The sequence below is a fragment of the Diaporthe batatas genome, assembly GCF_019321695.1.
Source record: "Diaporthe batatas strain CRI 302-4 chromosome Unknown Contig00004, whole genome shotgun sequence".
NCBI lineage: Eukaryota > Fungi > Ascomycota > Sordariomycetes > Diaporthales > Diaporthaceae > Diaporthe > Diaporthe batatas.
In genome coordinates, this window is record NW_025408551.1 from 483,724 (window position 1) to 510,427 (window position 26,704).

General features: G+C 57.3%; 9 protein-coding genes across 9 annotated transcripts; 6 read left to right on the forward strand and 3 right to left on the reverse strand.

Annotated features, from left to right (window-relative positions):
* Positions 1–313: 313 nt before the first annotated feature.
* Positions 314–2,980, forward strand: KVR01_004349 (decapping enzyme complex catalytic subunit; the record flags this gene model as incomplete). The annotated part of the gene is made up of 2 exons (XM_044793384.1): positions 314–344; positions 432–2,980. The coding sequence occupies 2 exons, from the start codon at positions 314–316 to the stop codon at positions 2,978–2,980; spliced, it is 2,580 nt and encodes an 859-aa protein (XP_044646513.1).
* A 4,505-nt stretch (positions 2,981–7,485) lies between these two features.
* Positions 7,486–9,795, forward strand: KVR01_004396 (uncharacterized protein). The gene is made up of 2 exons (XM_044787461.1): positions 7,486–8,591; positions 8,671–9,795. Exons 1-2 carry the CDS (start codon positions 8,468–8,470, stop codon positions 9,411–9,413), a joined length of 867 nt encoding a protein of 288 aa, XP_044646560.1. The 5' UTR covers positions 7,486–8,467; the 3' UTR covers positions 9,414–9,795.
* On the reverse strand, positions 9,773–11,640 carry KVR01_004655 (uncharacterized protein). The gene is made up of 2 exons (XM_044783455.1): positions 10,910–11,640; positions 9,773–10,748 (listed from the first exon to the last, which is right to left on the reverse strand). Exons 1-2 carry the CDS (start codon positions 11,497–11,499, stop codon positions 9,896–9,898), a joined length of 1,443 nt encoding a protein of 480 aa, XP_044646819.1. The 5' UTR covers positions 11,500–11,640; the 3' UTR covers positions 9,773–9,895.
* Positions 11,641–11,989: 349 nt separating this feature from the next.
* KVR01_004455 (uncharacterized protein) lies at positions 11,990–13,706 on the forward strand (the record flags this gene model as incomplete). Its single annotated transcript, XM_044781510.1, has 4 exons — positions 11,990–12,175; positions 12,241–12,510; positions 12,573–12,777; positions 12,829–13,706. The coding sequence occupies 4 exons, from the start codon at positions 11,990–11,992 to the stop codon at positions 13,704–13,706; spliced, it is 1,539 nt and encodes a 512-aa protein (XP_044646619.1).
* A 301-nt stretch (positions 13,707–14,007) lies between these two features.
* KVR01_004056 (uncharacterized protein) lies at positions 14,008–15,999 on the reverse strand (the record flags this gene model as incomplete). The annotated part of the gene is made up of 7 exons (XM_044781529.1): positions 14,008–14,298; positions 14,364–14,740; positions 14,802–15,044; positions 15,109–15,183; positions 15,243–15,606; positions 15,663–15,857; positions 15,928–15,999. The coding sequence occupies 7 exons, from the start codon at positions 15,997–15,999 to the stop codon at positions 14,008–14,010; spliced, it is 1,617 nt and encodes a 538-aa protein (XP_044646220.1).
* Positions 16,000–16,831: 832 nt separating this feature from the next.
* Positions 16,832–18,559, forward strand: KVR01_004312 (uncharacterized protein; the record flags this gene model as incomplete). The annotated part of the gene is made up of 1 exon (XM_044784934.1): positions 16,832–18,559. The coding sequence occupies one exon, from the start codon at positions 16,832–16,834 to the stop codon at positions 18,557–18,559; it is 1,728 nt and encodes a 575-aa protein (XP_044646476.1).
* A 341-nt stretch (positions 18,560–18,900) lies between these two features.
* KVR01_004553 (uncharacterized protein) lies at positions 18,901–22,214 on the reverse strand (the record flags this gene model as incomplete). The annotated part of the gene is made up of 6 exons (XM_044790060.1): positions 18,901–19,895; positions 20,013–20,428; positions 20,489–20,562; positions 20,666–20,872; positions 20,976–21,006; positions 22,171–22,214. 6 exons carry the CDS (start codon positions 22,212–22,214, stop codon positions 18,901–18,903), a joined length of 1,767 nt encoding a protein of 588 aa, XP_044646717.1.
* Positions 22,215–24,054: 1,840 nt separating this feature from the next.
* KVR01_004181 (uncharacterized protein) lies at positions 24,055–25,146 on the forward strand (the record flags this gene model as incomplete). Its single annotated transcript, XM_044792293.1, has 2 exons — positions 24,055–24,060; positions 24,145–25,146. The coding sequence occupies 2 exons, from the start codon at positions 24,055–24,057 to the stop codon at positions 25,144–25,146; spliced, it is 1,008 nt and encodes a 335-aa protein (XP_044646345.1).
* A 774-nt stretch (positions 25,147–25,920) lies between these two features.
* Positions 25,921–26,184, forward strand: KVR01_004421 (uncharacterized protein; the record flags this gene model as incomplete). Its single annotated transcript, XM_044791427.1, has 2 exons — positions 25,921–25,959; positions 26,044–26,184. 2 exons carry the CDS (start codon positions 25,921–25,923, stop codon positions 26,182–26,184), a joined length of 180 nt encoding a protein of 59 aa, XP_044646585.1.
* Between the last annotated feature and the right edge of the window lie 520 nt (positions 26,185–26,704).

Consider the following 26,704-nt stretch of genomic DNA (forward strand, 5'->3'; position numbering starts at 1 on the left):
CGCGGGGCCGCATTCAGGCGCGGGCTGGGCAGTCATTACCAGACATCCAATTACACAGTATCATCACTACTTTTTCTTTTCTCGCGCCCCTCTCCACCCCACGTCGCCATCACAGCGAAACCTAGTCCCAAGCCGTTGACCCGCTCGGCCCAAACCAACAAGCGACCCACACCGGCCTGACAACAACGACGTCGCTCTGCGGTCCTTCCGGTACCTATAACATCCTCCTTCGCACCGCACCACAACCGTCACCGCCCACATTCCCGGACCGTCGCAGCGCTGGTAGATATGATCAACAAGCCAACCCGTCATAATGGACCCATCACGGACGACGTTAGAAGACTGTAAGCCCTCTCACTGTGATGATACGCCGCCAGCACAGCAAGCCATCCGCGGCGGGCAGCCTGCTGACCGACATGTCCTGTAACCAGGGCTGGACGAGCTTTGTGCTCGCTTCCTGAATAATCTCCCAAAGGAGGAGTTGCAGGAATTCAGCAGAATCGGCATGCATCTCGAAGAAGCACAATGGTTCTACGAAGACTTCATCCGGCCCTTGAACCCCACCACCCTGCCAAACCTCAGGATACGAGATTTCAGTCTGCGAATCCTCCAGCATTGTCCCGTCACCTCCATCGCCTCGCTCGACATCCTTGAAAAGGCATACGATAACTGGGTTGCCTACAAAAAACGGATACCAGTGCGGGGCCTGATCATGCTCAACGAGGCCATGGACTCAGCCGTGCTCGTCAAGGGTTGGAAGTCCAGCGCCAACTGGAGCTTCCCCCGCGGCAAGATCAACCAGGAGGAGGACGACTTGCATTGCGCGATACGTGAAGTCTACGAGGAAACCGGCTTCAACGTGGAGGAGGCCGGGTTGATACCGCACAACCGGAAAGTCAAATACTTCGAGCAGACAATCAGGGATCAGCATCTGCGCCTCTACGTGATCCCAAACGTACCCATGGATACACATTTTGAACCCAGGACAAGAAAAGAGATCTCCAAGATCCAATGGTACAAGCTGGTTGACCTTCCCGGGCGTGTCAAGAAGAAACAAGCACAAGATAATGCTGCGGGCCCAAATGCTTCCAAGTTCTACATGGTAGCGCCCTTCATGGAGCCTTTGAATAGATGGATCAAGCACGAGATCAAGAAGAAGGACAAGATGAGGAACAGTCGCCGGTCTGGCCCTGCTTTGCAGGCCGAGATGGATGAAATCATGACGGAGGAGGAGGGCACCGCGACAGAAACCAGGACGGATCTGCCTCCGCCCTCAGATGCTAAAGACCACGTCCATGAGGCTGCAACTCGAGAGCTCCAAAGACTCTTGAAGATCCAGCCGCAGGCGCAGGCTCCACAGCCGGCGGCGCCCCCAGATCTGAGCCAGGATCGCGGCCAGGCGCTTCTGGCAATGTTACAGCAACAGAGGGACGCGCCGAGCGAGAGCCAGCTTGGGAGAGCTCCACCTGATGCTCATGTACCGCACACACCCTTGGATCATGTACACAACGTCGCCCCGATCCCTCAAAATCCCCACCATAATCACTCCTCTCATCGACTTCCAGCGTACCAGCCAGCGCATCCTCCTTTTCCTTCACAGCCAGACATGAACAGTCAGCTTCTGTCTGTCCTTGGCGCTGGGGGCGCACCCGCAAGGCCCGCGCCGCAGCAAGGACAGGCGACATACCAGCAGCCATCAGCACAATACACCCCGAACAGCGTTAATCAGCCAGGCTTGGTACACCCGCAGCCTCTACCTCGTCAAGCGAACCACCTCTTGGCGAATGCCCTGGGGCCCAACCCGGCCCCTGACAATAGGACCGGCCAGATGTACCAGCAAGCGAGCATGTGGCCGCAGTTCGCTGCAGGTATGGGAGCGTCGCAACATATGCCGCAACACAGCGCGGCCACCTCGCGTCTGCAGGCAGCGCCTCTGGATAATGCCCGTCAAGCTCTGCTTGATGCTTTCAAGAAGGACACCACCCCGGCACAGAAGCTTGCACAGCAGTCTGCACAGCAGCATGTGCAGCAAAGTCCAGCTTCGCAAAATCGCGTGGAAGGGGGCCAGAGACCAAACCAGCAGCTGACATCGCAGAACCTGGCCGCCTTGGCATCAACATATTCTCCCGGACGGCATGGCGGGCAGCCTATGCAGGCCCCAACAAATGGAAGCCCTCAAATTGCTGCCGCTCAAGCGGCTCTGAGGCCGTCAAATGTGCCAGAGAGCCAGAGAACTGCACTGCTGGACATTTTCAAGCAAGCTGCGACCGCGTCTCCCACACGCCAAGGGGCTCAATTGAACTTGAAAGAGAACAACTCTCCAAAGCGGCAACAGCAGCAACCTGCTCTTCTCGGCGGGGGCTCATCGGTCGCACAGATGAACAATGGCTCAACCCAGCTGAACCTGGGACTCCCTTATGGTGCGCCTTTTGGGGCACAATACCCCGCGGCTCGTCCTCGGGACGGTGAGCCTGGCAACATTCTACCGCAATCACATCTGGGGCCGGTGCCACAAAACGTCGAGAATATCGGTCGTGGTCCCCACAGCTATTCCACAACCGGGCTGCCTTATAGCGGCACTTCTCGGCCTGCGCAGTCTCAAGCGCAAGGTGGCATGGCCACCCTCCCCAACGTGGCTCAGCATCACCAGGCGGCGGATCCCCAGCAGCTGCAGAAACTGATGTCTTTGTTCAATAAAGAGTCACCAACCATAAGCTCGCAGGCGCCTCCATCGAGTTCGTATAATCCGGTCGCAACGCAAAGCAGCAACAACCCTGCCTTGTTCAACATGGGAAGGCTCGCAGCCCAGCTACCCAACGCGGGCTCGAATCTTGTCCCGCCTGGAACCTCCCAGGGCTTGGACGGGGCCAGCAGCTCCGCGTCGATGTCGCGTCGCGGTAGCCAGCAGGCGCCGATATCGCCCGAGAACGAGAAGTTCCTGCTAAACTATCTCAAGACTGTCAGTAGCTCTGCGAAATAGTCAGACTTGGATCGTCACCGGGATGGTCTGGCGGGTGGAGCGTAGATTGCAGTTGTTGACCACTTCATGTTGGAGAAGCATTTTTCCGGGCGAGCACGCTTAACGATCGTCTGCTTCACTATCAGAGCGGGAGAATGACATTGGACTGGGACGAGGTCATGGAGTGATATGGGGCATTTCTGACTGGAGACATCTCATAGCGCTGGAGTAGGCGATCTTGCAAGCTTGATTCGAAGTTTGGGACGGGTCAAGAGTCGGGTCCCTCTCTTGTTTTTTTTTTCTTTCTTTTCTTCTTTTTTTAGCTTGAACATTCGGGGTAGAATCAATCATTGGAAGCGGCTCCACAGCGACAATGTGTGGCCATAGTGCTCTGTCACCACCGGGCTTGCAGAAAACTGATGCCTGTGCTGACCTAGCGTAGCGTGGCGGGCCCTCAAGTCATTCTGGCCGGACATGGCACGTTTGATGTTCCTCTGGGTGATCATACGGCTAGCAGGCAGCCAGTCAAGCTGTTAGAGATCAGACCTGGAGCCCGACAACCAACTGATAATGCGGCGCGTAGTTCTTCATCTTCAATTGAGTTCCCCATAGCGGTACAACCCGGTTGCAGCGGAGACCACAGGACCCTTGAACCCCGACCACCATCCGCCTGAAGGCCCAGTGCAGACAGATGATGGACATTGCGTACCTAGGTACCTACCTACCTAGGTACCTAGGTAGGTACCTAGGTAGGTATTTAGGATAGATTCTGATTATTGCCCGCTTTCTTGAGGGTCCAGCTGACTTGTTGGAGACTGATAGTAGCATTTCGACTGTGCACCCAAACATGGCCCCGTCTTAGCGGGACACGGTCGAGACCATCTCTGCGGCAATGTCTGCCCAGGCATCTACCCTAGGTCACTAGACACCTCATCTACCCTGCGACCGACAACTGGGTTATTTATATAGGAATGGCACTGTGTTGTGCACATATTCAGAATCCCCAACCCAACATCATTCACTGCCGCCTGCCCTGTGGACCCTTGACGTTGAAAGTGGATTTGCTGACCCCCTGCACATGTTCTCGCGCTAGAAGGCGCGGAAGAAGAGCCGCTCGTCTAGCTGCATCTCCCCTTCCAACAAACAGCACGCTTGCCCAGGCTGACCTACAGGGGTAGGTGCGGTTGTTAGTTGGTCCTGCCTGTCTGGTGTCACCAACATACCCAGGTACGCTGGGCCTTGCGAGCTGGGATTTTGTCCTGCCATGGGGGATTGCTTTGCTCTCGAGCTCCGTTTGTCCAGTCTTCAACTTCAGTCCTGCCCCTCAGCTTCTCCTCGTGGCCCGCCATGTCGGCCTCGCCTGATCCCAAATTGGTCACTATTGACCGCGCATACTTTGACACGCTCGTCCGACGGTAAGTCACCAGATCCAGCTTCAAGCCTTCTGCCTTCTGCGTTGTGCCTTCTCTGCTCCACTCAGATTCGTCGTGTGTCCTGGGCACCCCGGAGCTATTTTGGCATAATTGTCTTCGGGCACTGCTTTTGCATTTAACCTGTTCCCTGAGCTAATGACCCTTTCAAATTCAGTGCCAATTTTGTGAGTTACAAACCTGCCCACATGTCGCCAAGCGAGCATGCTCTGGTCTTGTGGTCTGATCTACCTTCGAGAACCGCCAAGATGCCATCCTCAGCTCGGATGTCTGCATTACCAAGACAGAGTACGATGGTCTGAAGCACCTCGTCGCCAAATACGGTATGCTAAAGGAACTCAAAATTCAGCGGCTGCCACGCTCCTCCTCTGACGCCCCCTTGCAGCGAACCTGAGACAGAACCTGGTGCGAGGTGGTGTCGACGAGGCAACAATTGATGTACGTTGTGTCAATGATGCGAACAGAGAAAAAAAGAGAGAGAAGAAAAAACGCCTCCTCAAAACCCTATCGGGCAATCCCGACATCCTATCCAAGGTACGCCAGGCCGCTGACGGGAATGTTTCCAGCTTCTCAGCAAAGACGATGCCACGCTCGAGCAGCAGGCGGCAGCTTCATCCCCGACTACTGCCAAATCAACCAACAATACTACCACGTCCTACACACCCCAATCCCCCTGCTCGCGCGTCCTCGCCCATCAAAGGGTGCCCAATGGCAGCGCAAGCTACGAATCCAAGGACCACCACAAGGTGTCCGCTCATGTCCATTCCCTGGGGGATGATGATGCAGGCGACGAAAATTACTCGGTCTCTGGTGGTGGGCCCGTGGGCAGTTTCCTGACCCAAGTCCCCAACAGTCATGCTTCGACCCGGCCGCATTACGAGCGGCAATGTGCGAGATCTCTTCTCCTGAGTAAGCTCCCCGACAACACCACGCATGCCGACATTACCGACGCCGTGCGTGGTGGCAAGTTGCTGGACATCCACTTGCGGCCCAATGACCGCACCGCGGCCGTATCATTCCTTCTCGCAGCTGATGCCAGGGCCTTCTTTGATCACGTCAAGCGTCACGACTTGTATATCAATCACAAGCGGGTGTGTGGTAAACCAATCTGCTCCAAAGATTTATGAGCCAAGATGTTGACGGCTGCCAGGTTGACATTCGTTGGAATGATCGCCACTTCATCTTACCGGGTCATGTTGCGAGCAAGGTCGGCATCGGTGCCACCCGGAATCTTGTGATTCGGCGTTGTGATCCACGCTTTACGGAGTCAGTTCAAGTATCCCGGTTATTACGGGCCCGAGTTGCCCGTGATAATAACCCCTTTCGGTCTCACCGCTTTTACTGACACACACAACAGGCAGGGCATCAGGAACGACCTTGAACACATCCACAACCTTGTTGTGATAAAGGTCGAGTTCACCGGCGGGAGCTGCTATATCAAGACAAACTCGGTGCACAATGCAATGTTTGCCAGAAGTTGCATGATGAGTCGAGCGCAAGTGTGATGCTCCGAAGACAGGCCGAACATTGACTGACGACGCTTCCAGCAAATACAAGGGCAGCAAGATCGATTGGGATCTGGACGAGTGTGACCAGCCCTTTGCGCGCATGGCACAGCCCAAGCCCCGTCAGCAGATGCCCACCAACAGCAAGGCCAACGGCGGCACAATGGCCAACCGTTTTGGCCTCTTGAACATTGACGAGGATGAGGGCGGCGACGGTGACGGTGACGCCCTGTCGTCTCCAGGCTTCGGCGCCGCCAAGAAGACCATGTTGGCTGCCTGAGAGCGCAATCAAGAAGCTCGAGCGTTGTTGTGCCGTTTTGGCTCTTGGCCAGTACGTGGGTCGGTTTTGACAAGGAGGACAGAACGTAGCATGGTAGGGCATAGGATTATGGACCTTTCGAATTGATGTTTTCCGGCATTCATTTAGACCCTGGGGTGGGTTGTCACGGGTGCATCGGGAGCCCCTAGAAACTTGATCAAAAGGCGTGTGGAGTCTCGGATGGCCCATGGCTACGGATGCAGCATACTTTGCATTGTTCTTTTCCTCGTTTAGGACGCCGGTTTGGCGACATACATAGCATGGCAGAAATGTAATTCCGCAGCTGTCGAGTAATGACTGTGTTGGCTGAGGAGGCAGCTGAGCTTCATATCGTGCACAATGTGGTGCATTGCGTGGTCGACTGCTTACACCGTCTCGTCTCGTGAAGTTCATGGGAGTGAGTGCTGTAAGAACTCAGGCCTGTGCGGGTCAGGGCCGGAATTCTCTGTGCTATAGCTACCTGGGCACTGACATGCATCCGAAGAACATGATCTTGTGGCCGTGCGAATGCCCACAGAGTTGGTTCTGGCTTTGGCTGCGTGACCGTGACTTGTTGCACAAGCTGGCCTCGAGATAGGAAAGCGGACAAATTCTGACGGACCGAGCTGGATGAACCGGCCGGCCGGGACACCACCTCTGTGAACCGTGCCTGTACCATCCCATGTGCGGTGTGAGTGAGAGTTGTACGGCGACACACGGAAATGTCTTGTCTGCGCCGTGGCGTGAGGCTCGAGTCTGGCGGTGGAATGGATCATCGCGATCCCCTCTTCACATGCTTGTCACAGTAAGGTTTGTGGAGCCCGTCGATCAGGCAGTCAGGCCGGGTTGATGGACAGACTGGCTGACTGGACGCGAGGAATGTACGGAGTACACTGACGTGCTGTGTAATGGCCACCAGGCGCAGAGAAGATAATAAGCTCGTGATGGAGCGGGACGATTGCTCCAGACTCCCTCCCCCGTCTGCGAGCAAACGACTCGGGTGGCCAGGTGGCCTGGCTCGCCTTGGTGGTTGACCTCATGTATGTACATGAATTATTTTTAGCAGGGGTTCACGGTGCGCCACAACACGAGAAAACGGGAACATGGAGCTGGGAGCCGGGTTGGCAGTGAGCCCCCATTGCGGGTAATACGAACTGGGCCGGGATCCTGAGTGGCCAGGCTGGATCCATCGGTATTGCCACTACTCCGTATGTACTGAAGTACAACTACACTACCACCAACCACCGCCACCACCACCACCACCACCTTGTTCCAAGGCGGGACATCATGCGAGGGGGGGGCATTGATGAACAGCGGCTGCACAGCCAAGGAGCCTGTGTCAAGATCTGCCGGCAGAGACAGACCAGACCAGAGAACTGCCCACTCTGCCCACTCTATCTATCTTCAGAGCGCATGCACTGAAGTCAATATTGTGCGATGGCTGACAACCTTGAAAGACACTCCGTACAAGAATGAGGTCCAAAACCATAGGTACTTAAGTACCTACCTAGGTAGGTACCTACAATAGGCACTGTACACGCAGTATAGTGCATGGGCCTGGCCAGGGACTGGCTGCCATGGCTGCTCGTTGGGAGTCCGGAGTCCGGACTGACTGGGGCGTCTGCAGGGCCTTCGCCTCCAGGGGGAGGGGGGCAGGTGGGAACGGTCCTGCTAGTCCGAATGGTCTGCTGTGATTCGGCATTCTCTTCTCGTCACCCCTGCAACCGATCCCCCGATGCTTTCTGCCCGTCCCCATGGCCTTTTTCCTGCCCTGCCTGCACCTCTAATCCAACCTCCCCTTTCCGTTCAACACCGCTCTTGTCATTGTGCAATAAACACCCTCGCTTTGTTGTTCACCCCAGTGTTGCTCCTCGTGGCCGCTGCCTGACGCTCGCTTCCACCGCCCTGACACGTTCGCTCCGCCCACAGCCAAAGCAACGAACCCGTCCGAGCCCTCGCCGGCCCCTGATCCTCGACTCATCGCACGTCCGCCAAGCCTGTGTTGTGCTCGCCAATCATTACACCAGCACGCCCCAACACGTCTCTCGCCATTACAGTGCTGCTTCACGACCAGACGCCACCACACCGTGGACACATCGTGGGACTGATCTAGTTTTGAACGGGTATTTTGGTTTCGGGCTCCTTGAGGCGGGAGGAGTCGAGATTTAGGATCTGAACTGAAATCGCCGCCCCCCCTGCTTGAGGGCTTTCATCACTCCGATCCCAGCCTTCCTGTGGCCCATCAACAACAACAACAACAACCGCCACCGCCAATATGAAGGCCGCACACCTCACCACCGCCCTTCTGTCTCTCGCACCCATAGCCTCCGCGTATGCCTGGCCAGAGTGGCTGCCAGAGCTTGATGCTCTGGTTGTGAGGCAGGACTCTGAGTCCTCCGGTATGTCTCACTCCCATGGCACGGCAGCGAGCCACGTCTCGGGTGCAGATTAAAGACTGACCAAGGGCAACTCGCACAGCATCCTCGCCAGCACCTACCGCAACTGCATCCGCATCTGACGACCCTGCGAACGCCGGCGGCAACCTGAACACGGCAGGCATCACCTCATCGGGCGACTCCGAGTCAGCCACCGCGACTGACGATGCAAGCGGGTCCGCAACAGGCACCGCTTCGGGTACGGCCAAGGACAGGAGCTCAACGGGCAGCAGCAAGAGCTCAAAGACGACGGCGAGCCCAAACCCCGACGACCCGGCCGGCAGCGCCGTCATAATGACGCCCCAGACCACCATCACGAGCGCCCTCTACCGCATTGGCGAGTTTGTCACCTTGGGCTGGAACTACACAAACGTGCAGGTCACCCCCACCGCAGTCGACGTCGTCATCTCGTGTACCACCGCCTCCGAGACTTGGACCCTGACGTCCAACATGACCTATGAGACCTCGGCTGCCCTGACATGGGACACGGGTGCCTTCCAGAGCGACTCGGCTCAAAAGCCCCTTCTCGTCGAGCAGTACATCATGTACGTCTACGACGCCGACTCGAGCATTGGTGCAACCGCCGGCCCCGGCGAGCTGACGCCCGCTGCCGCCATGACCTTTGGCCTGTACACCGGCCAGCCTTACACCCCGCTCGCTAGCGGCTGGGTCTGTGCAACCTGCAGTGGTGCCATGTCCAGCAGCGAGCGACAGGCCCTCGGCTTCCTGGTCACCGTGGCGGCAATCACCGTGGCCAGTTTCACTTGGTTCGTGACTGGCGTGTGATCATATCCCGCGCTTCATACATGCAACCATCTATACATATGAGCCTGGCGTGGAACTTAATGTGTCATGTCTTGTGAGCACTGAGCGGTAATGGCGTGTGGATATGGTTGAGCGATTAAATGGGGCGGTTGTGCATATCTATCTTTGGACGTTTGGGCTGGAATCGAATCCACCGGTTGTTTGAGCGGCGTTGGCATATCTGGGTTTTCATCAGGTTTTTTGGGGGCAAAAAGTCCGGCGACACTTTGAGATGTACTTATCAGCCCGGCTGCACACTCATGCAATCACATATAGTAATGACGCATCTGGTGTGTTGGGATGAAATATGTGGGGTGGACTAAGGTAGTCGCAAGCAACTACGTAATGAACAAATTATCAACATATTTCCCTCCAGGCAGTTCAACGTCGATTCGACATGGCCATGATTGCTTCCAAAAGTACTACGAGAATGCCAACCACACCGAGTGGGACAGCGTAGTGGATTAGACCATCCTCAGCGAGAACCCCCCGCCTCGTTCCTCCTTCTCCCTGCCTGCGAAGATTCCACTGAAATCAACCGCCCCAAGCCCAACCGCATCCCCTCGCCCAGGCGCGTTCGGGGTATCCCTCCGTCGGCGACGCTCCTGGCCAGCCTTGCTTGGGAATGTCGGGAACATGGCCTCGGACTTGGGCCGCGGGTCCTGGCGGAAATACTCGTGGTCCAACATCTCCCTCGCGCTGGGCCTCTTGGCCGGGTCCAGGGACAAGAGGCCATTGAGCAACGAGGCGCCCGCCCCGGTGAGCAACGGGAACTTGGCGCGGATGACGGAGCCCGTGGTGTTGCCCCTGCTGGTGGGCGGGAGGCGCAGCGACCTGGCGTTGGGCAGCCTTCTGAACCCGGGCCAGGTGTCGTCGGTGGGGATGCCGCAGAGCTCAAAGATCTTGGTCAGCTCGTCCACCTCGTTCTTGCCCTGCAGCAGCGGCTCCCGCGTCAGCAGCTCGCCGAAGATGCATCCCACGCTCCACATGTCGACGGCCTCGCCGTAGCTTGACGCGCCCAGCAGCAGCTCGGGCGCGCGGTACCACAGCGTGACGACCAGCTGGGTCAGCCTGGGCGGCGGGTCGCCGACGTAGCGGGCCATGCCGAAGTCGGCGATCTTGAGCTGCCCGCGGTTGTTGAGGAGGAGGTTGGACGTCTTGAGGTCGCGGTGCAGCACCCAGTGCTCGTGCAAGTAGGCGACGCCGCCCGCGAGCTGGAGTAGGAGCGTCTTGACCTCGCTGGCCAGGAAGGGCTGCGGCATGTCCTCGAGGATCGATTTGAGGTCGTGTTCGAGGAATTCCAGAACGAGGAAAATACTACAGGGACGCAAGTCGAAACACGCCAAGGTCAGCATTGTGCTCTTGTCACGGAATGGAACGGAGCGAGAGAGAGAGAGAGAGAGAGAGAGAGAGAGAGAGAGAGAGAGAGAGAGAGAGAGAAAGAGAGAAAGAAAGAGTCTGGCACGCATTCTACGCACTTTTCTATCTTGGACGTGTCTTCGCCGACGACCACCTCTTGCAGCTTGACAATATTCCTGTGATCGCAGTCCTTGAGGATCTGTATCTCCCGCAGGCCGGTGACGGGCAGCCCGTTCCGGTCGTTGGGCTCGATCTTGAGCCTCTTCAGCGCGACCACCTTGCCCGTTGCGATCTCCTTGGCCCTCGCGACCCAGCCGTACGCGCCCTCCTCGATGTCGTTGAGCTTGTCGTACTTCTCTACGCTGTTGGACCTGCCGAAGCCGCCATCAGCCTGGAAGCGCAGGAGCCGTGGGCCTGCGCTCTTACTCCCTCCGCCCTGGGCTTGTTCCGACTGCCGCTCTGGTGTCAGTCGCCGCCTCTTGGCTGGCCGTCCGTCTTGGTCGTCTTCGTCTCCCACCGCCGTCGCCGTGGCCGTGGCCGTGGCCGTGGCCGCAGCTGCTTGCCGCTTGTTCTCCTCCTCAGCCCGACGGGCTGCCTCTGCCTTCTCCCTCTTCAGCCTCTTCTTCTCCTCCTTCTCTCTCCTGGCCTTGGCCTCTCTCGCGGCGTCCTCCTCACTGTCGGCCCATCGCGATTTGCCCTTGCCGGACATGGTTGAACCGGGACAGCAAGGAGGTCAAACGCAGGGATCGAGAAGATGCAGCCAGGGAACGGAGCGGGAGGAGGTGCGCGGGAGAGAGGCGAGCAGCAATTTTATGCAGAAATAAAAGTGAAAGCGCGGGGGTTATGCTGCAGAAGTGAGTTCGTTTATGAATGGATAGGATACTTAAGTAGGTAGGATGATGTCGACTCAGCTTGCCTGCCGCGGCACGCAACTGCCGTGCCAGGGTGCTGTGCTAGGTGTGCTTTACAGGGGTCTGTTCTGTCTGTCTGCAAGCACTTTTCAGAAGCTTCCCCAGCTCGGAGCTACAAGGGCATTGTGAGAGCTCTCACACCCAGACCTGCCTTAGTTAATTGCTAGCTTGGATTCCTCAGGTAGAACCCGTGAAGTCCCCGAATACCGAACCAAGGCAGTAATGTCCATCTCACGATGAATACGGCTGGTGGTTCAAATTAATTCTTGCACTGGCTGAATTGTCAAAATGAGGCCGTTTTCACGCAGAGTGGCCTCTCGGGGGCTTGGGCTGTCTGCAAGATATACGAACCGCCCAGGCCTTGTAGCCTCTCAGTGCTTCCGGGCCTTTTCGATGACGGCGTCGAGGCGTAGTGAGGATGGCTCGAGAAAGTGGTCTACGCCTCTCGCAAAGCAACTCGCCCAAGCCATGGAGGTCTGTATGCTCGGGCAACAATACTACACACACACATGTGCGCAATGACTAATAAGTCGACCCAGATGACCGGGCCTATCCCCCTTGCCAGCTATATGCGCATGTGCCTGACGGGTGACGTGGGCGGCTACTATACCGGGGCCCTCGAGCAGGGAAGAGACCAATTTGGCCAGAAGGGGGATTTTGTCACCTCGCCAGAGATTTCTCAGATATTTGGAGAGCTCATTGGCATATGGTTCGTGGCCGAATGGATGTCCCAGGGCCGCCCAAGGACGGGCATTGAGCTCATTGAGGTCGGCCCTGGGAGAGGCACTCTGATGGATGACATCCTACGGGTACGCCATGTCACCTCCTCCCCAGAGGATTTGAGGCGGGCTTGCTGATCCTGTGTGTGCAGACCATCTCAAACTTCAAGGAAATGGCCAATGCGATCGACGCAATCTACATGGTCGAGGCCAGTCCCGAGCTCAGAGTTACCCAGAAGAACCTCTTGTGTGGGCAGGACCGACAAATGACAGAGTCCAAGAGTGGTTACCACAGCACATGCAGATATGCAGATCTCCCAATTGTGTGGACCGAGGCTGTCAGATCAATTCCTCAAGGTAGGAGACCCGGGCTTGAGACAACGGCGTGGACTGCGCTGACCCAAGCAGGCTCGGACAAGGTCCCCTTCATCGTAGCCCACGAATTCTTCGATGCCCTGCCCATACACACCTTCCAACTCGTCACCGTCCCCCATTCGCAGGCGCCCACCCAGTCTTCCTCCCCATCATCGCCCCAGGCATCAGACTCCACAAAGCCAACCGTCCAATGGCGCGAAATGGTCGTCTCGCCCACACCGCCAGGCTCGACGCACCAGAGCCTCGGGACGCCCAAGTCCCAGTCCACAGACACACCCGTGCCGGACTTCCAGCTCACCCTGTCGCCATCCTCAACTCGCCACTCACTCTACCTGCCCGAGTCGTCCCCGCGCTACCGCGCCATGAAATCCATCCCGGGGGCGCTCATCGAGATCTGCCCGGACGCATCCTTATACGCGACAGACTTCGCGACGCGCATCGGCGGGTCCGCAAAGCACCCCAAGCACAAGCCGTCGGGGGCGGCCCTGATCCTCGACTACGGGCCCGGCGACGGCACGGTGCCCGTCAACTCGCTGCGGGGGATTAGCAGGCACCGGCGCGTGAGCCCCTTCGCCGAGCCGGGGCTGACAGACCTGAGCGCCGACGTGGACTTTGCCGCCGTTGCCGAGACGGCCCTGAGGGCGAGCGAGGGCGTCGAGGTGCACGGTCCTGTGGAGCAGGCGGCGTTCCTCGAGGCCATGGGCATCAGGGAGCGCGCCGAGATGCTGGTCAAGGCACTTAGGCAGAAGGGCGAGGGCGAGGCCAAGGCCCATGACGTTGAGAAGGCGTGGAAGAGGCTCGTTGATCGCGGCCCGGACGGGATGGGTAAGACGTACAAGGCGCTCGCGATATTGCCGGAAAACGATGGTAAGAGGCGACCGGTTGGTTTCGGAGGTGACGTTCGAGCTTGAGACGCGCTCGAAGTCTTAAAGCTCGAGTGGAACATGTGCCTGTAACAGAGGAAGCCTCGGGCTGCACGCACGCATGTGCTATGCAAACCAGGTTTTTCCTATTAAACTGATAATGAAGCTCAGAACGACCCATGCCTACTGCCCAACCACATGCCCATGAGCACTCCCGCTTAAACGCCAATAAATCTATAACATTACAACGCAAGTGTATCGCTACCGCCTTGTTGGCCGATCCTGCTCTCACTTCTGTCCCATGATAATCCTCACGCTGTCAAGGGAAGGTGTCGCCATTCGACAGTGGTCATTTGCCATTGCCTTTTACCAGCCCAGCATCTTCGTCGTCGTCGTCCGAAAACTTGTCATCATCTCCGATGGCGAAGATTGTCTCGCCATCCAGCGAAGCCCGTGGTCGCTGGCTACTGCCGTTCGCAGCAGGCGCGCTTGGTGCTGCCTGGAAGCTTTCCACCCCACTCGTTTGACCCCCGCGGGTCGTGTTGATGGCTGGCTTGGAGCCGACGTTCGCCTCCTCGTCGTCCGAATCATCCGGAGCTCCGATGTCCATGTTGTTGATCTCAAAGGTGCCGTCGTCATCCTAGCAAGTGTGTTAGCATGAAAGAGCGCCGAGGACCCCTCATTAGTAAAATATGGCAGACGTACCTGAGCGATCTCGTCCGACATGGCGAAGCGACGGTTGTTCGCAGTAGGCCTCCAGACATAAGCAATCCATGCGACATCCGCGAAGTAAACCAGGTTCAGCCATCCGTCGAGAACGAACCACCGCGACTTCCAATGGAAGGGGACATAATCTGGGTCACTGGCCGAGGCGAATGAGAAGCTATTGAAAAAGAAAAAGGCGAAGATGACGAGGATGCTGAGCAGAATGCACCACCACAGCTTCTTGTACATCGCCTCTTTCGCATGTTGCTTGCGCTCCCTCAGGTCCTTGAGCGTGAAGTTGAGCGAGTTGAGCGTCCACACGTAGAATGCGGTCAGTGTTGCAGCCAATGGCAGAACAATGAGTAGCACGAAGGGCCCTGGACAAGTTGGGTGAGTCTCGTGTCCAAAAGCAGGATTTCATAGCAGGTTGACCCTTACCTGCGCTGTCAGGAGTGATCAAGAGGCTTGTTATGGCGTAGACCAAGCCGAAGACGAAATGGGCAATTGCCAACCATCTCACATAGATCATAGTGCGGCCAAGCGTCGGCTTGACAACACCATAACCCATACAAACAATGAGCAGCAAGAAGAACGAGAATGAGTTCCTGGCCGCATTCAAGATTCCGACAACGACCAGTAGGACCTTGGAGCCCACATTCGAGCCGTTGCGGTTCAGGTAGTCTGAAGAGTGTGTTAGCCTTGTTTGTCTTTTCCCGCGGTATCCCGTATGGATCCTATTTCATACCGTAGAAACCCCAGGTCATGAGCATCTCAACAACGAGGAATAGCAGGATGGCCGTTATGTAGTTCTGCACAGCCACTAGAAAACGTGTCAGCACACGCAACCCCAGGTCACACGACACACGACAGCAAACATACAGATGTCCGCATGATGCTGGTAGTAGAGGAAGCCCCAGAAGACGGCGACCAAAGCATAGAGGATCGTTATTCCTCCATAGAATGGCAGCTTGGGTATCTGGGTGGCCGGAAGTTCTCCATAGGCATTGCGGAACTCGACGACTGCCCTGTAGTCGTTTGCGGTGTACTTGTCCGTAAGCACGCAGTAGTATCCTGTCTTTTTGATCTCATATTTGATCGGCTGGGAGTCCTTCAGATGTATTGCGTCGGTGAGAATGAGGTTCCTGGACTTCTCGGTCGCGTTAGGTGCGAGAATGAACTCGCCGAGGTTCTGTTCTTCGCAGAAACCCTCTTCAATTTGCTTTTCCTCGCAGATACCGACTTTCTGCGCCAGCATGTCAGATCGCGTCCTTTTGGACCCCGGGAGCAGTTTGGCCATACCTGTGGAGCATCGGGGCTTGGGTATACGCCAATCAGATCCTCGTCCTTCCACTCGAAGACGACCAGGCTGACGACTGGATCTTGTTCACTTTGCTGAGGGAGGAATTTTATGAGGATGAAAGGGTCGACAGGTCCCCCCCAGGCCGATTTGCTGTACATGCCAGCGCATCGTTGCCGGTTCTCCTCGGTCTGGTCCTGAATCGAGGAGTCGTGCGTCAGCAACCGCCAGCAGGAACTGCAACGGTTGGGGGGAGGGGGCACCAACCATCTGCACCTCCAAGCCCTGGACCGTCCATATTGACAGCGCCAAAGACGCTATTGCGGAGGACCACCTCATCTTGTCTGATTTGGATGTGCGTGACCAGGAGAAGAGCGGGATTCGGGTTCGCCGGCCGTTGCTGCAATGAAGGTATGGAAGCCGACGGGAGAGCTGGATGGGGCGGCGGCGGCGTCGGCGGCGGCGGCAGCTGGCCCGACGGGCAGGTGAAACTGGTCTCTCAACAATTCGCCTGGGCAAGTACCTTTGTGTGTTTCAGCAATGGACTGACTGCTGAGCGGACCAACCGACTACCATAATTGGGATAGGCGATGGTCGGTCGAAGTGAATGCGTTTGCTGATGTTGGATATGTTGGATGCAGCAGCAACGACTGCGCCCTCCCTGGCTCTGGACAAATTGCACTTAGCAGACGGCAAGCGCAGATCCAGGTCCAGGTCCAGGTCCAGGTCCAGGTCCAGGATGACAGGCTACCGGGCTACCTAGCCACGAAGTGCAGGACATTGCGCAAGCTTGGCTGCGACATGGGGTCGCTGCGCGTCGGGCTCCAGGGCTCCCGGCGCCCTCGGGTGCTCTGTGGGGTCTTGGCAAGGATCTCCAGAGCTGCAGCTGTCGCTAAATTTGGGGGTCGCATGTGCGGCACGGTACGGAGTACCTACTACATGTAGTACCCTACTGCAGTCTGCAGGCCTAGCCTGAGTGCGCTTTGCTGGGTCTGGCTGGCAAAACATTTCGTTGCGCATGCGCTCAGGCGCTCGACTCCAACGTTGCGCCGAAATTGTTTTGTTCCTGCTGGGGACTTGAGCCTCTTGACTTCTACCCTGTGGTTCCCATCTTCTATCCCTCTCCGCCTCCTCGCAACACCGGTAAAGATCAACGCCGCACCGAGCCAACATGGGCAAAGGCACGGACAAGTTATACATCACGCACAGCGAATGGTCGTCCTCTGATGCTTATTCCGCCAGCGTCGGCGCCGGGGCTGGATCGCGCGCTCAGAGGGCCGGAGCAAACTTCCGGCGCCTTCCATTCAACTTCTGCGCCGCAAGCCTCCAGCCGTTCAAGAACCCCGTCTGCACCCCCGAGGGCACAATATTCGACGTCGAGGTCATCGGATCATGGCTCGACAAGAACGATACAAACCCCGTCAACGGACAGCCGCTCAACCCCAAAAACCTGATCAAGCTCAACTTTGCACGCAACGCTGATGCCGAGGTCGATTCCAACGCAGGCCCGACGGATGGCAAGGGGGACATGATTGATCCCGTGACCTTCAAGGTCTTTACCGACAACACACACATCGTCGCAATACGGCATGGCACATACGCAAATGTCTTCGCTTGGGAGACGGTCGAGCAGATGAACATCAAACAGAAGAACTGGCACGACCTTGTTGATGACAAGGAGTTCGGCCGGAAGGATATCATCACCCTCCAGGATCCTCAAAACGCGGCTTCCAGGAACCTGAGCGAGTTCCAGTATCTCAAGGATGGCGGAGAGGCGTTATTGACACCCGAGCAACTGGAGGAGAGGAAGCAGGGTACTGTGAACGTCGATGCTCTCGGGCGGATCGGTGACAAGGTTTTGCGAGCAAAGGAGGCGGTGGAGAAGGCACGACGAGAGAGGGAGACTGGTGGGGACATCAACCGCTCCTCCAAGGCCTTGCAGAAGACATCCTCAGCCACGGCGTTCAAGAAGCCAGCCATTCAGGAGCGGAAGCTGGCTCACAATGCCGCCGCATATACGACTGGCAGAGCAGCCGCGAGTTTCACAAGTACCGGTCTCACGCCGGAAACAAGCGGCGAGAGGGCCATACTCTCCGACGAGGATTGGATGTTGAAGCCAAAGAAGATCAAATTCAAGGGTTATGCCAGACTGGAGACCAACATCGGGGAGGTTGTCATTGAGCTGCAGACCGAGACTGCCCCTAAGGCCGTCTGGAACTTTGTCAAGCTTGCACAGAAGGGATACTACCGCGGGGTACGTTTCCACCGCAACATCAAGAACTTCATGATCCAGGGCGGCGATCCAACTGGCACTGGGAAGGGTGGGCAAAGCATATGGGGGAAGAATTTTCAGGACGAATTCGACGGTCCCCTGACCCACAGCGAGCGTGGAATGGTCAGCATGGCAAACAAGGGCAAGAACACAAACTCCAGCCAATTCTTCATCACGTACAAGCCCGCCAAGCACCTCGATCGGAAACACACCATTTTTGGCAAGGTCGTGGATGGCTTGAGCACGCTGGACAAGATGGAGGCTGTGCCTGTTGACGAGGGCAGCCGGCCGCTGAGAGAAATAATTATCAAAGACATCGTCGTATTCTTGGACCCATTTGAGGAGTTCTTGAAGGAGAAGGATCAGACGGAGAAGGCCGAAGCCGCCAAGGCCGAGCTCAAGCGCCAAGGTGGTACTGACGATGATAAGACCACATGGACTGGGAAACGCATCCGTGGAGACGGTACCGTCGAACTGGCTGGCAGTGGCGTTGGGAAATATCTCAAGTCGTCCCCCGCAGACCAGTCCGAAGCCCCAACTGTTGCAGACGACATGAATGTCGAGGCATGGGAACCGTCCAAAAAGAAGGTAAAGACGGGTGGCTTTGGTAACTTTGACAATTGGTAATTGCTGTAAGGTTTACACGCAAGGTCTACACCTCGCAATACACAGTGTGTTAACACGTCCCAGGTCTGCTGCTTTCCAGTTATTCATTGCGCTGTGACGGGGCGGGCAAGCAGGGCTTGAGAGCCTTCACAGCCTGCCATTACAACAACCCACGCGCAAAGCACTCCTGGGTATTCTCTCTAAGTGGAGGCTTCCGCGCGCTGATTGAATCATTCCCGAAATCACCTGCCGGACCTTTGCTTTGGCTACCAATGTGTAGGGACCACTACTGACGTCTTCAACCTCTTGAACGACGGGTGAGGTGATATCATGAGGGTGATCTTCTCATTCCATTCCGGCGTTTATACGGGCAGCACTGTCGCCCTTCGTTGTCCTTTCGCGTGTTGACTTCCCCACTCTCTTATATCTGTGGAGCTACAGGCTGTTGCCCTTCGTCTTGATGATTCTGGGGTCTGCTTGCGACTCGCAACGACAGCCGCAAGGTCTTCTGCCTGTGCGAGGCCTGTTTCGTTGTGTACGGCATGTAACCTCTCAACGACAAATGCTCTCATCGCCGCCGAAGAGGCCGTGGACATGCCGACGAGGTAAAGCGGCCAGACCAGGCCGTTGGTCACTGAGGACAGGAGCATGAAGCGCTTGGCACTCGCTTCCACGTCCTTGACTTGCATGGCATTGTTGAGAGATGGGCAGATGTCGTCTTCATCCGGCTCGAGGAGGTCGGAGCCGCCGACTTCTCCAAGTTCTGCGCCCCAGCCGTTGTCGGGTATCTGCGGCCAGGCGTCGTCATCGGTCGGAATAGGCGCAAATGTGCTCTGCGCGCTCCCGTCCAAGGGCACAAGTCCGAAGTGCTGGGGCACGCTCGCGAGGATTGCCAGTGCAATCCTCTCCAGCTTGAATTTCGCCTTTTGGTACTCATATTGGTGCCGGGGCGGCACCTGGGCGACTGGCACACGGCGGAAGCGATCTCGAAGCTCCTCTAGCATTGTCTCGATGATGAGCATGCGGCACGTCCGCAGCCCGTTCCATATTGTCGATACTCGTAAGCTCGGGTAAGAATGGCAGACGTTGTTGAAGAAGCCTGGCCGGAGGCGCTGTGTGAGTCGGTATTTGCTATATTGCCACTCATCGGGGAACAGAGTGACCACCCTCTCGAAGTCGTCCTCCGCCTCCGTGAATTTGTCCAGCATCTCGTCCAGGTCGGTGACGATGTTCTGCTTGATATCGTACTGCAGCTGCAACACCTTGTACATGACGCTGCAGATCTCAAACCCGGGTTCCCGTCCGTTCAAGTTGAACATCCTACCTAGCTGGTCGCGCAGGTCAACCAGATCCTTGGCTGTTTGGATCATCCGTTAGCAAGACCACCAATGAGATTGTGCGAGCTAGTGCTCGGGGAATCTTTCTCCCTCCAGAGAATTCGGGGCGTCAACTTTCGGGGCGGGTAGCGACGTACGCATCGGCAGCTCATTCTGGATACAGCTGATCATCGTGTTCTGAGTGAGCATGAAGAACATTCGGATTCCTGCACGGGACCGGAATTGCCCCATGCCTCTGATCCTGGCGAGGGCAGCGGCACCGTTAAGGTGCTTCTGCCAGGCCTCGGTGGTCCTCGCACTGGAGCCACCAATCATCTCAAAGAGGCCGAGTATCAAGACCGAGAGCATGGTGGTGTCCTTGACTGCCTCTGCTTGGTCCCGGAGTGCCGCATTCGTCAGCTGCAGAGCCTTGCCGTAGCTCTTCCTGGCTGCTTCGAGGGCAGTCTGAGACCGGGTCATCTGCGCGACGCCGACGAGGCCGACGGCCGTCACACTTGCCAGGACTGAGTCGCTCTCCTCACTCGCGCCGCTAGGGCTCCACAGGTCGAAGAGGCTGCATTGATCGGTTAGTATTGTGCAATTATGATTCTACACCTGACATTGAGCAGCTCACAAGTCATATTTGTGATGGCAGAAGTTCTCGCTCACGCTGATGTAACGAGTGATGAATAGGTTGACGCCTCGCTCCTGATAGCTAGGTGAGAAGGAATAATACGAGGGAAGGAAAAGGTCATCGGGCGAGAGCAGGTCTGGTTCCTCTTTCAAGGGCCGCTTATCCGTCTCATCAAACTTGAAGACCGGAGACCATTGGAGCTGTGACGCAACGGACAGTTCCCGCCTGTGTGCCGTCGAGGTCGAGATCGAGGGCGTCACCGGCAGCCGCCTTGGGCTCGAGCCCGAGCTGGACTCGGGCGGCGACCAAGTCAGTGTCTTCGGCGTGGGGACCGGCCTGGTCGGCGAGGGAGTGGACTTGTCCGGCGACTGGGTCTTCCTCTTCCTGGACTTGGCATTTGCTTTCTTGATAACATGAGAACTCTCGTCCCGAAACATCAGATCAACGAGATTTCTGTATCCCGGGCATTGCTGCTGTCGCTTCTCACATTGCCCACAACCTGGCTCTCGTTGATCGCACTGAGGCTCAGTCAGCATCAGTCAGGGCTTTCTTTGCCTTGATAGTGGGATCGTCGGAAGGGGAGATGATCCCACAAACAAACCCCGGCACGACGGGGCGCACTGCAGATCCAGCCTATGGACACGGGCTCTGACGGAACCCGGCATGGTTGTTTAAAGAGTGGGCTTACACGGATCTTGCGCTCACGGCAATTTGAGCACCCTTTGGAGGGTTTACCGCAGTAAACCATCTCAACAGTGTGCGCGCCTCTAGGTGTGAGGCTGGAGTGGGACCTGGGCCAGGACAGGAAAGCTGCGCGGGTGTGGATTTGTGGGCAATGACGGACGAGGCGCTGCCGGCTAGAAGGGTTGCGCTAGATTTGAGGTGCCTGCTGAGACTGATCCGCTGTGGCCCTTGCGTATTTGATTCAGCTGAGAGCAAGATCTGGACAAGATGCGACGTACGGCGGCACTCAGCCTCGAGATATCGGCAAGTTCGGAGGGAAGTGTGGCATACATGTATCTGCACGTATCTGCCCCTAATCAACGAAGCAAATCCGGCTCACCTCTCCGCAGCATCACGACTGGGTGCCACTTTTGGCGCGATACATCATAGAAAGGATCTGGGACAGATCTGCCCGCTATTGGCATCGGATCAACCAAGCGCGAGCACGCTTCTGGGGACGTTATGCAATCTAGCAGTCTGCCCCTGGCCCTGGCCCTGGCCCTGGCCCTGGCCCTGGCCCTGGCCCTGGCCCAAAATCCCGTTGGTCCTCCACTGGTCCGCTACTAAAACAGCAACGGACTAGCATAGCCCAGGCCAAGGACAACAGCCTACTGCGCACACTACATGCTTCGTGGGGTACGCCACACATGTCCCGGGTGTGCCTGTCTTGTCCCTGCTCATCCTGCCAATGGCTGGCGCACAGCACTGCGGAGAGCACGGGGGAAGAACGCTTTTCGGCGTCAAGGGGCATGGTGCTGGCGGGTGGTGTGGCGGCCACCCGCGTCCATGAAGCTTCCAGAAGATGGCCAGGGGGTTGGTTGGAGCAATAGAGCTTCACCAGAGGCTTGGCAGATGGGCATCACACAGGTGCCTGGCCTGGCAGCCCTGGGCAGCCAGGAGGCTGGCTCAACCTTGACTGACGTGATTGGCATTGCAGGGCGTCTCCCGGGGTCATGCACTAGAAAGGAGTCGCTACCACAGCACGTTTCAATGTTCGTCTCATGCATTCGACAAGCACAGTCAGAGCAACAACAACAATCATAGCACCGTGCAGAGAGGTTACGCGAAATGCGCATTGGCTGCTAGTCTGACAGTCCGAAAGTCTGACCTAATGCCACGGGCTCGGCCGCAATTTCTGAGGGTGGCGCTGTGTCCTAGACTTGAGCGATGCGCAAATTGAAGTCGCAGCGGTCATGTTCCCGCGGTCATGTCCCAGCGGAGATGTTGGCTCTTAAGAATTGGCGAACTATATGATCGTGGACGGTGAACAGACAGTGGGTCCGAGACTGAAGTCAAAAGACTGCCAACCCGGTGACCCAGTGAAGCCCGACAATAGGCACCCCAAGAGCCCATGGGGAGGGTCCATGCCCGGCAACACCAACCGAGGTCAACCCATGTTTATCTGCCAAGCTGCTCAGGGCCCGATGTCAACCCAGGACTCGGACAGCTCTGACGAGGACGGCCCCGTATGCAGTCCGTGTCTCCACCAACCCACCAACCCCGTTGACAGCTCGATGAAGCTAGGCTGGGGGCATGCGTAGGCTGCCAGACAGCTACGTCGTCTCATCCGAAGTACAAGACGGTCCGGCGCAACGGTCCGAGAAGGCAAGCGTGGTTGGAAAAGCCCGCCGGTGCTCTTGAGGGGCACGCAGTCGCCAGCTAAGAATCCCATCACATGAGCTGATATGGCATGGGGCTCACATTGGCCTGGTTGTGCGGTGCAGAGCTGGCAGGAAAGCGCGATGTCTCTTTGTTTCACGGCTCTTCCGGATCTTCGCCATGTGAATCAATGGCTGCGGCAGGTACCGTGGGCTGCTCGGCTTGGCTGGCCGGGGGTCTGAATCCGCCGTGGCCTCGTCTGGGCACGTACGTGGATTTGGAGTCTGATATCATGCTATTGAGATGACAGGGACGGTGGCATTGTGCAGTCGGATGAGTGCGGCTCAAGTGCCACAAAGGACCAAATCCCTACCACATAGTAATCAGGGGGGATCGAACTGACAGACGGCTTGAGCGAATGGCGGGCTAAACTTCGGACCCCATCCGATGTTTTCCTCCTGTGTCGTCTGATGCGTTTGCAATCTAAACGCGACCTGGCTCCGGTTGTTCCGTTCTCACCTTGGACCGGGGGGCCTGCTGGACTGCCTTGGAGGCTGCCAGCGTGGCCTTGCATTCATTCATGCCAGGGCATCGGTTTGTGTCAAATGCTGTCCGTCATCCCGTCAGCCCGCCAGCCCGCCAGCCCGTGGGACCTCTGGACCTCTGGACCTGGGGCTGCTGGGACCTGGCGCCTGGGGACCCCCACAACGTTGCAACGGGGCGTCGAGATGCATATTCGACACACGGCAGATCGCTTTCGGCTAATTGCCCGTATCGAGAAGATCCCACATCTGGTGCTAAATAAATGTGCCGTCGTTATCACACCACTTGAGAGGCACGCGTACCTCGTCTCGAACTTTAATTCTGCGAAGAAGCGAATGCGATCGGCGGCTGGGGCCAGTGTGTTGATGTGTCTGTTGATTGCGTCCGCCCGTTGTGGGGGCTCCAGGCCAAGGGGGGTTGGGGTTGAGCTGTGGGGGAGACAGCAGCCTGTGCTCCGTGACGGGTTGCGGAGTACCAATCTCAGGTACCTCCGTACCGGGTGCCTGTGCCCAGCCGATTGAGATCTAGAATCTGGCACCCTGATCCTTGCTCTGGAGCCCCGCCAACGGCTGCCACCGGGCCCCACCAAGATTTCAACCGCAGAGCTCTCGACTGGCGGGCTGGCTGGCTGGCTGGCTGGCTGACTGGCTGACTGACTGCAAGGCGGCCGTCGAACCAACTTGGGGCCTTTCAAACTCGCAATGCCGGTGAGTATCGTCCCCTGCTCCCCATGGCCCCTGGCCCGTCCAACGGTCTGAACCCATGCTCACCAAGACGCGTCGTGGGCACAGCTCGTCATCGTAACCGGCCTGCCAACCTCGGGCAAGTCCACCAGGGCGAGGCAGCTTTACGATCACCTGGCAGAGAGGATACAGGCCCAGCAGCATGGCACCAGGTACCGCCTACACCTGGTGTCCGACCAGACCCAGTCCATCAGTCGCACAGTCTACGACCTCTCCCCCGACAGTCTCCCGGCACACACCCGCTCCGCCAATGCCTCGGAGAAGGATGCCCGCGCCTCGCTCCAGAGCGCCGTCAAGCGCGTGCTGTCCACCCGCGACATCGTCATCCTCGATGGCCTGAACTACATCAAGGGCTGGCGCTACCAGCTCTACTGCGAGGCCAAGAACCTCAGCACCCCCAGCGTGCTCCTCCAGATCGGCTGCCCCCCGGACACGGCGAGGGCAGTCAACGAGAAGCGGCTGCTCCGCCGGGAGGAGGCCCTCACCGCAGGAAAGACCGTGGCGGGCGACGACGAGGCCCCCGAGGGCGCTTACGAGCCGGCAAACTGGGACAACCTCGTGTTCCGGTACGAGGAGCCCAACCCCATGACCCGGTGGGACAGCCCGCTGTTCACCCTGATCTGGGAGGACGACGAGGCCCGCGCGAGGAAGGTCTTCGACGACATGTGGGACGCCATCGCCGGCGAGGCCAGGAAGGTCATCAGGCCCAACCAGTCGACCGTGCAGAGGAGCCGGGACGCCGGTGGCGACTACCTGTACGTGCTGGACAGGGAGACCCAGGACATCGTCAAGAAGATCCTGGAACAGCAGCAGGACGACGGCGGCGGTGAGGTCAGCATATCGAAGAGCGGAGATGCCGGGGGTGAGACGCTTGTTGTGGAACTGCCGGGCAAGAAGGTCGGGCTCCCCCAGTTACAGAGATACCGCCGCGCCTATGTGAACATGAACAGGGGTGGCATTGGCCTCGAAGCCGTCGGCAACATGGCCGCCACCAGGATGAGGGAGAGCTTTGTTGGTTACCTCAACGATGCTTTCGCGAAAGAAGAGTAGAAAGGAGAGCAGGATGTGACAAAGTGCTTGTACATTCACGCTCTGACACCAGTTCAACAATGATACCCTTTTCAGCAGACAGCAGACCGGTCGAGCATCCCTCCCGGAGTAGATCACTCCACAGCATATGAGGCAGTGGCTATTGGTTGACCACGCAGACACCGTGGCCGCATGGCGGACAACGGACCGCCACTCCAATTCCTATGGGGATTATAGGCCGCTCATCATGTATCACGGCTGGCTTGGTTGAGACCTGGAGTCTGTTGTCCCAAGCCCGTCCACCCGAGCTTCGGGTCAATGAAGGCATCCATGGAAGGCCTCCCGCAGAAAGGGCTCCGACAGGGAAGGCCTCGTGCAGAATGCATTCCCGCGTACATACTGCAACCACGGGTTCTATAGGTTGAAGATGAAGACAATAGACCGGCGTGACGTCGACCACTTCCGTTTTAGAGCATAATTGGACGTAGCATGCGTTCTTGCAGATACGACCGGCTTCACAACATACTACAGAAACAGCAACCCACGCAAAACCCATGAAGAGCAGTTTTCTGCTGATCGATTCATGGCCGTCACGCCGCGGAAAAGCTTCTCGACCAGCGCCTGTCCGACTATATAAGCCGGCAGATCAGCCCATATCCTTTTCCACCTCTCGTTCTTGTCTCGCCAGCCCATTGACCTTCAACTGAAAGCCCAAGTCAACCAATTGAACAACCCCCCCCCCCCCAAAAAAAAAGAGAAATACTCGAACATCCAAATATGCCTGGGAAGAAAGAAATGTCTCAGAGCGATGCTGAGCGCATCCAAAGCAGCCAGGTAAGCATATACCGCGCTTGATATGCGTCTTTAAGGTGCCGCTAAGAGTTGCGGAGAGCTGAACCATCATCAATTGCTTGCCAGGCCAAGGGCGGCGGCTATATGGGTTCAGGTGGCTTTGCCGCCAAAGCCCAATCTGCGGCTGCCAAAAACGCGAATGCTAGCTCTGGACAGGGCACAGTGACACAGGGAAGTAACGACAGCGGAGGCACTGGCAAGAAGTAGTTGGCCAGAATGATCACTGGGCCGGGAATGGCTCGGTAAGAAGGGCAGGGCGGTGGCAGTCGTATCGTGGTCTCGGGGTATCTTTGTGTGCCGTTATCTCACGCTTGGATTACAAGATTCAACATCTTGACCTACGTATTTTTCTGGAATTGAAAGACGTCGAGGTGTTTTCCCAAACCGCTGGACGACGTGCGAGTGTGATGGAAGTGATCGAGGCTGGCAGTAGTTGTGAAGCGATGACCCCAGCAAAAGCAGACGGAGAGTATTGAAAGCTGTGGCAACGTCGCCAGCCATTATATATGCCCTGGACGACGTGATAGGCAGTATGAAGCCGTTACAGAACCAGGGACACTGGAAAAGTACGAGAGCGGGAGGTCCGATGGCACTGGGCACCTTTGCCTCGCTCATGCGGTGTTCTGTGATGCCAATAGGACAGACAGTCGCACCAGCTTCTCCAGGGCTTATTCAAGGATGAGGTCACCTCTACCCTGGGCGGCTCCTGCCGCTATATTGGTCTAGT

What these genes read in the sequence shown, in the direction of transcription:
- KVR01_004655 (XM_044783455.1), bottom strand. Translation starts at nt 11,499, where the DNA reads ATGTCCGGCAAGGGCAAATCGCGATGGGCCGACAGTGAGGAGGACGCC. An exon ending in GACACGTCCAAGATAGAAAA is followed by an intron (nt 10,749 to 10,909) that starts GTGCGTAGAATG and finishes GCGTCCCTGTAG; the next exon opens with TATTTTCCTCGTTCTGGAAT.
- KVR01_004396 (XM_044787461.1), top strand. Translation starts at nt 8,468, where the DNA reads ATGAAGGCCGCACACCTCACCACCGCCCTTCTGTCTCTCGCACCCATA. An exon ending in GCAGGACTCTGAGTCCTCCG is followed by an intron (nt 8,592 to 8,670) that starts GTATGTCTCACT and finishes CAACTCGCACAG; the next exon opens with CATCCTCGCCAGCACCTACC.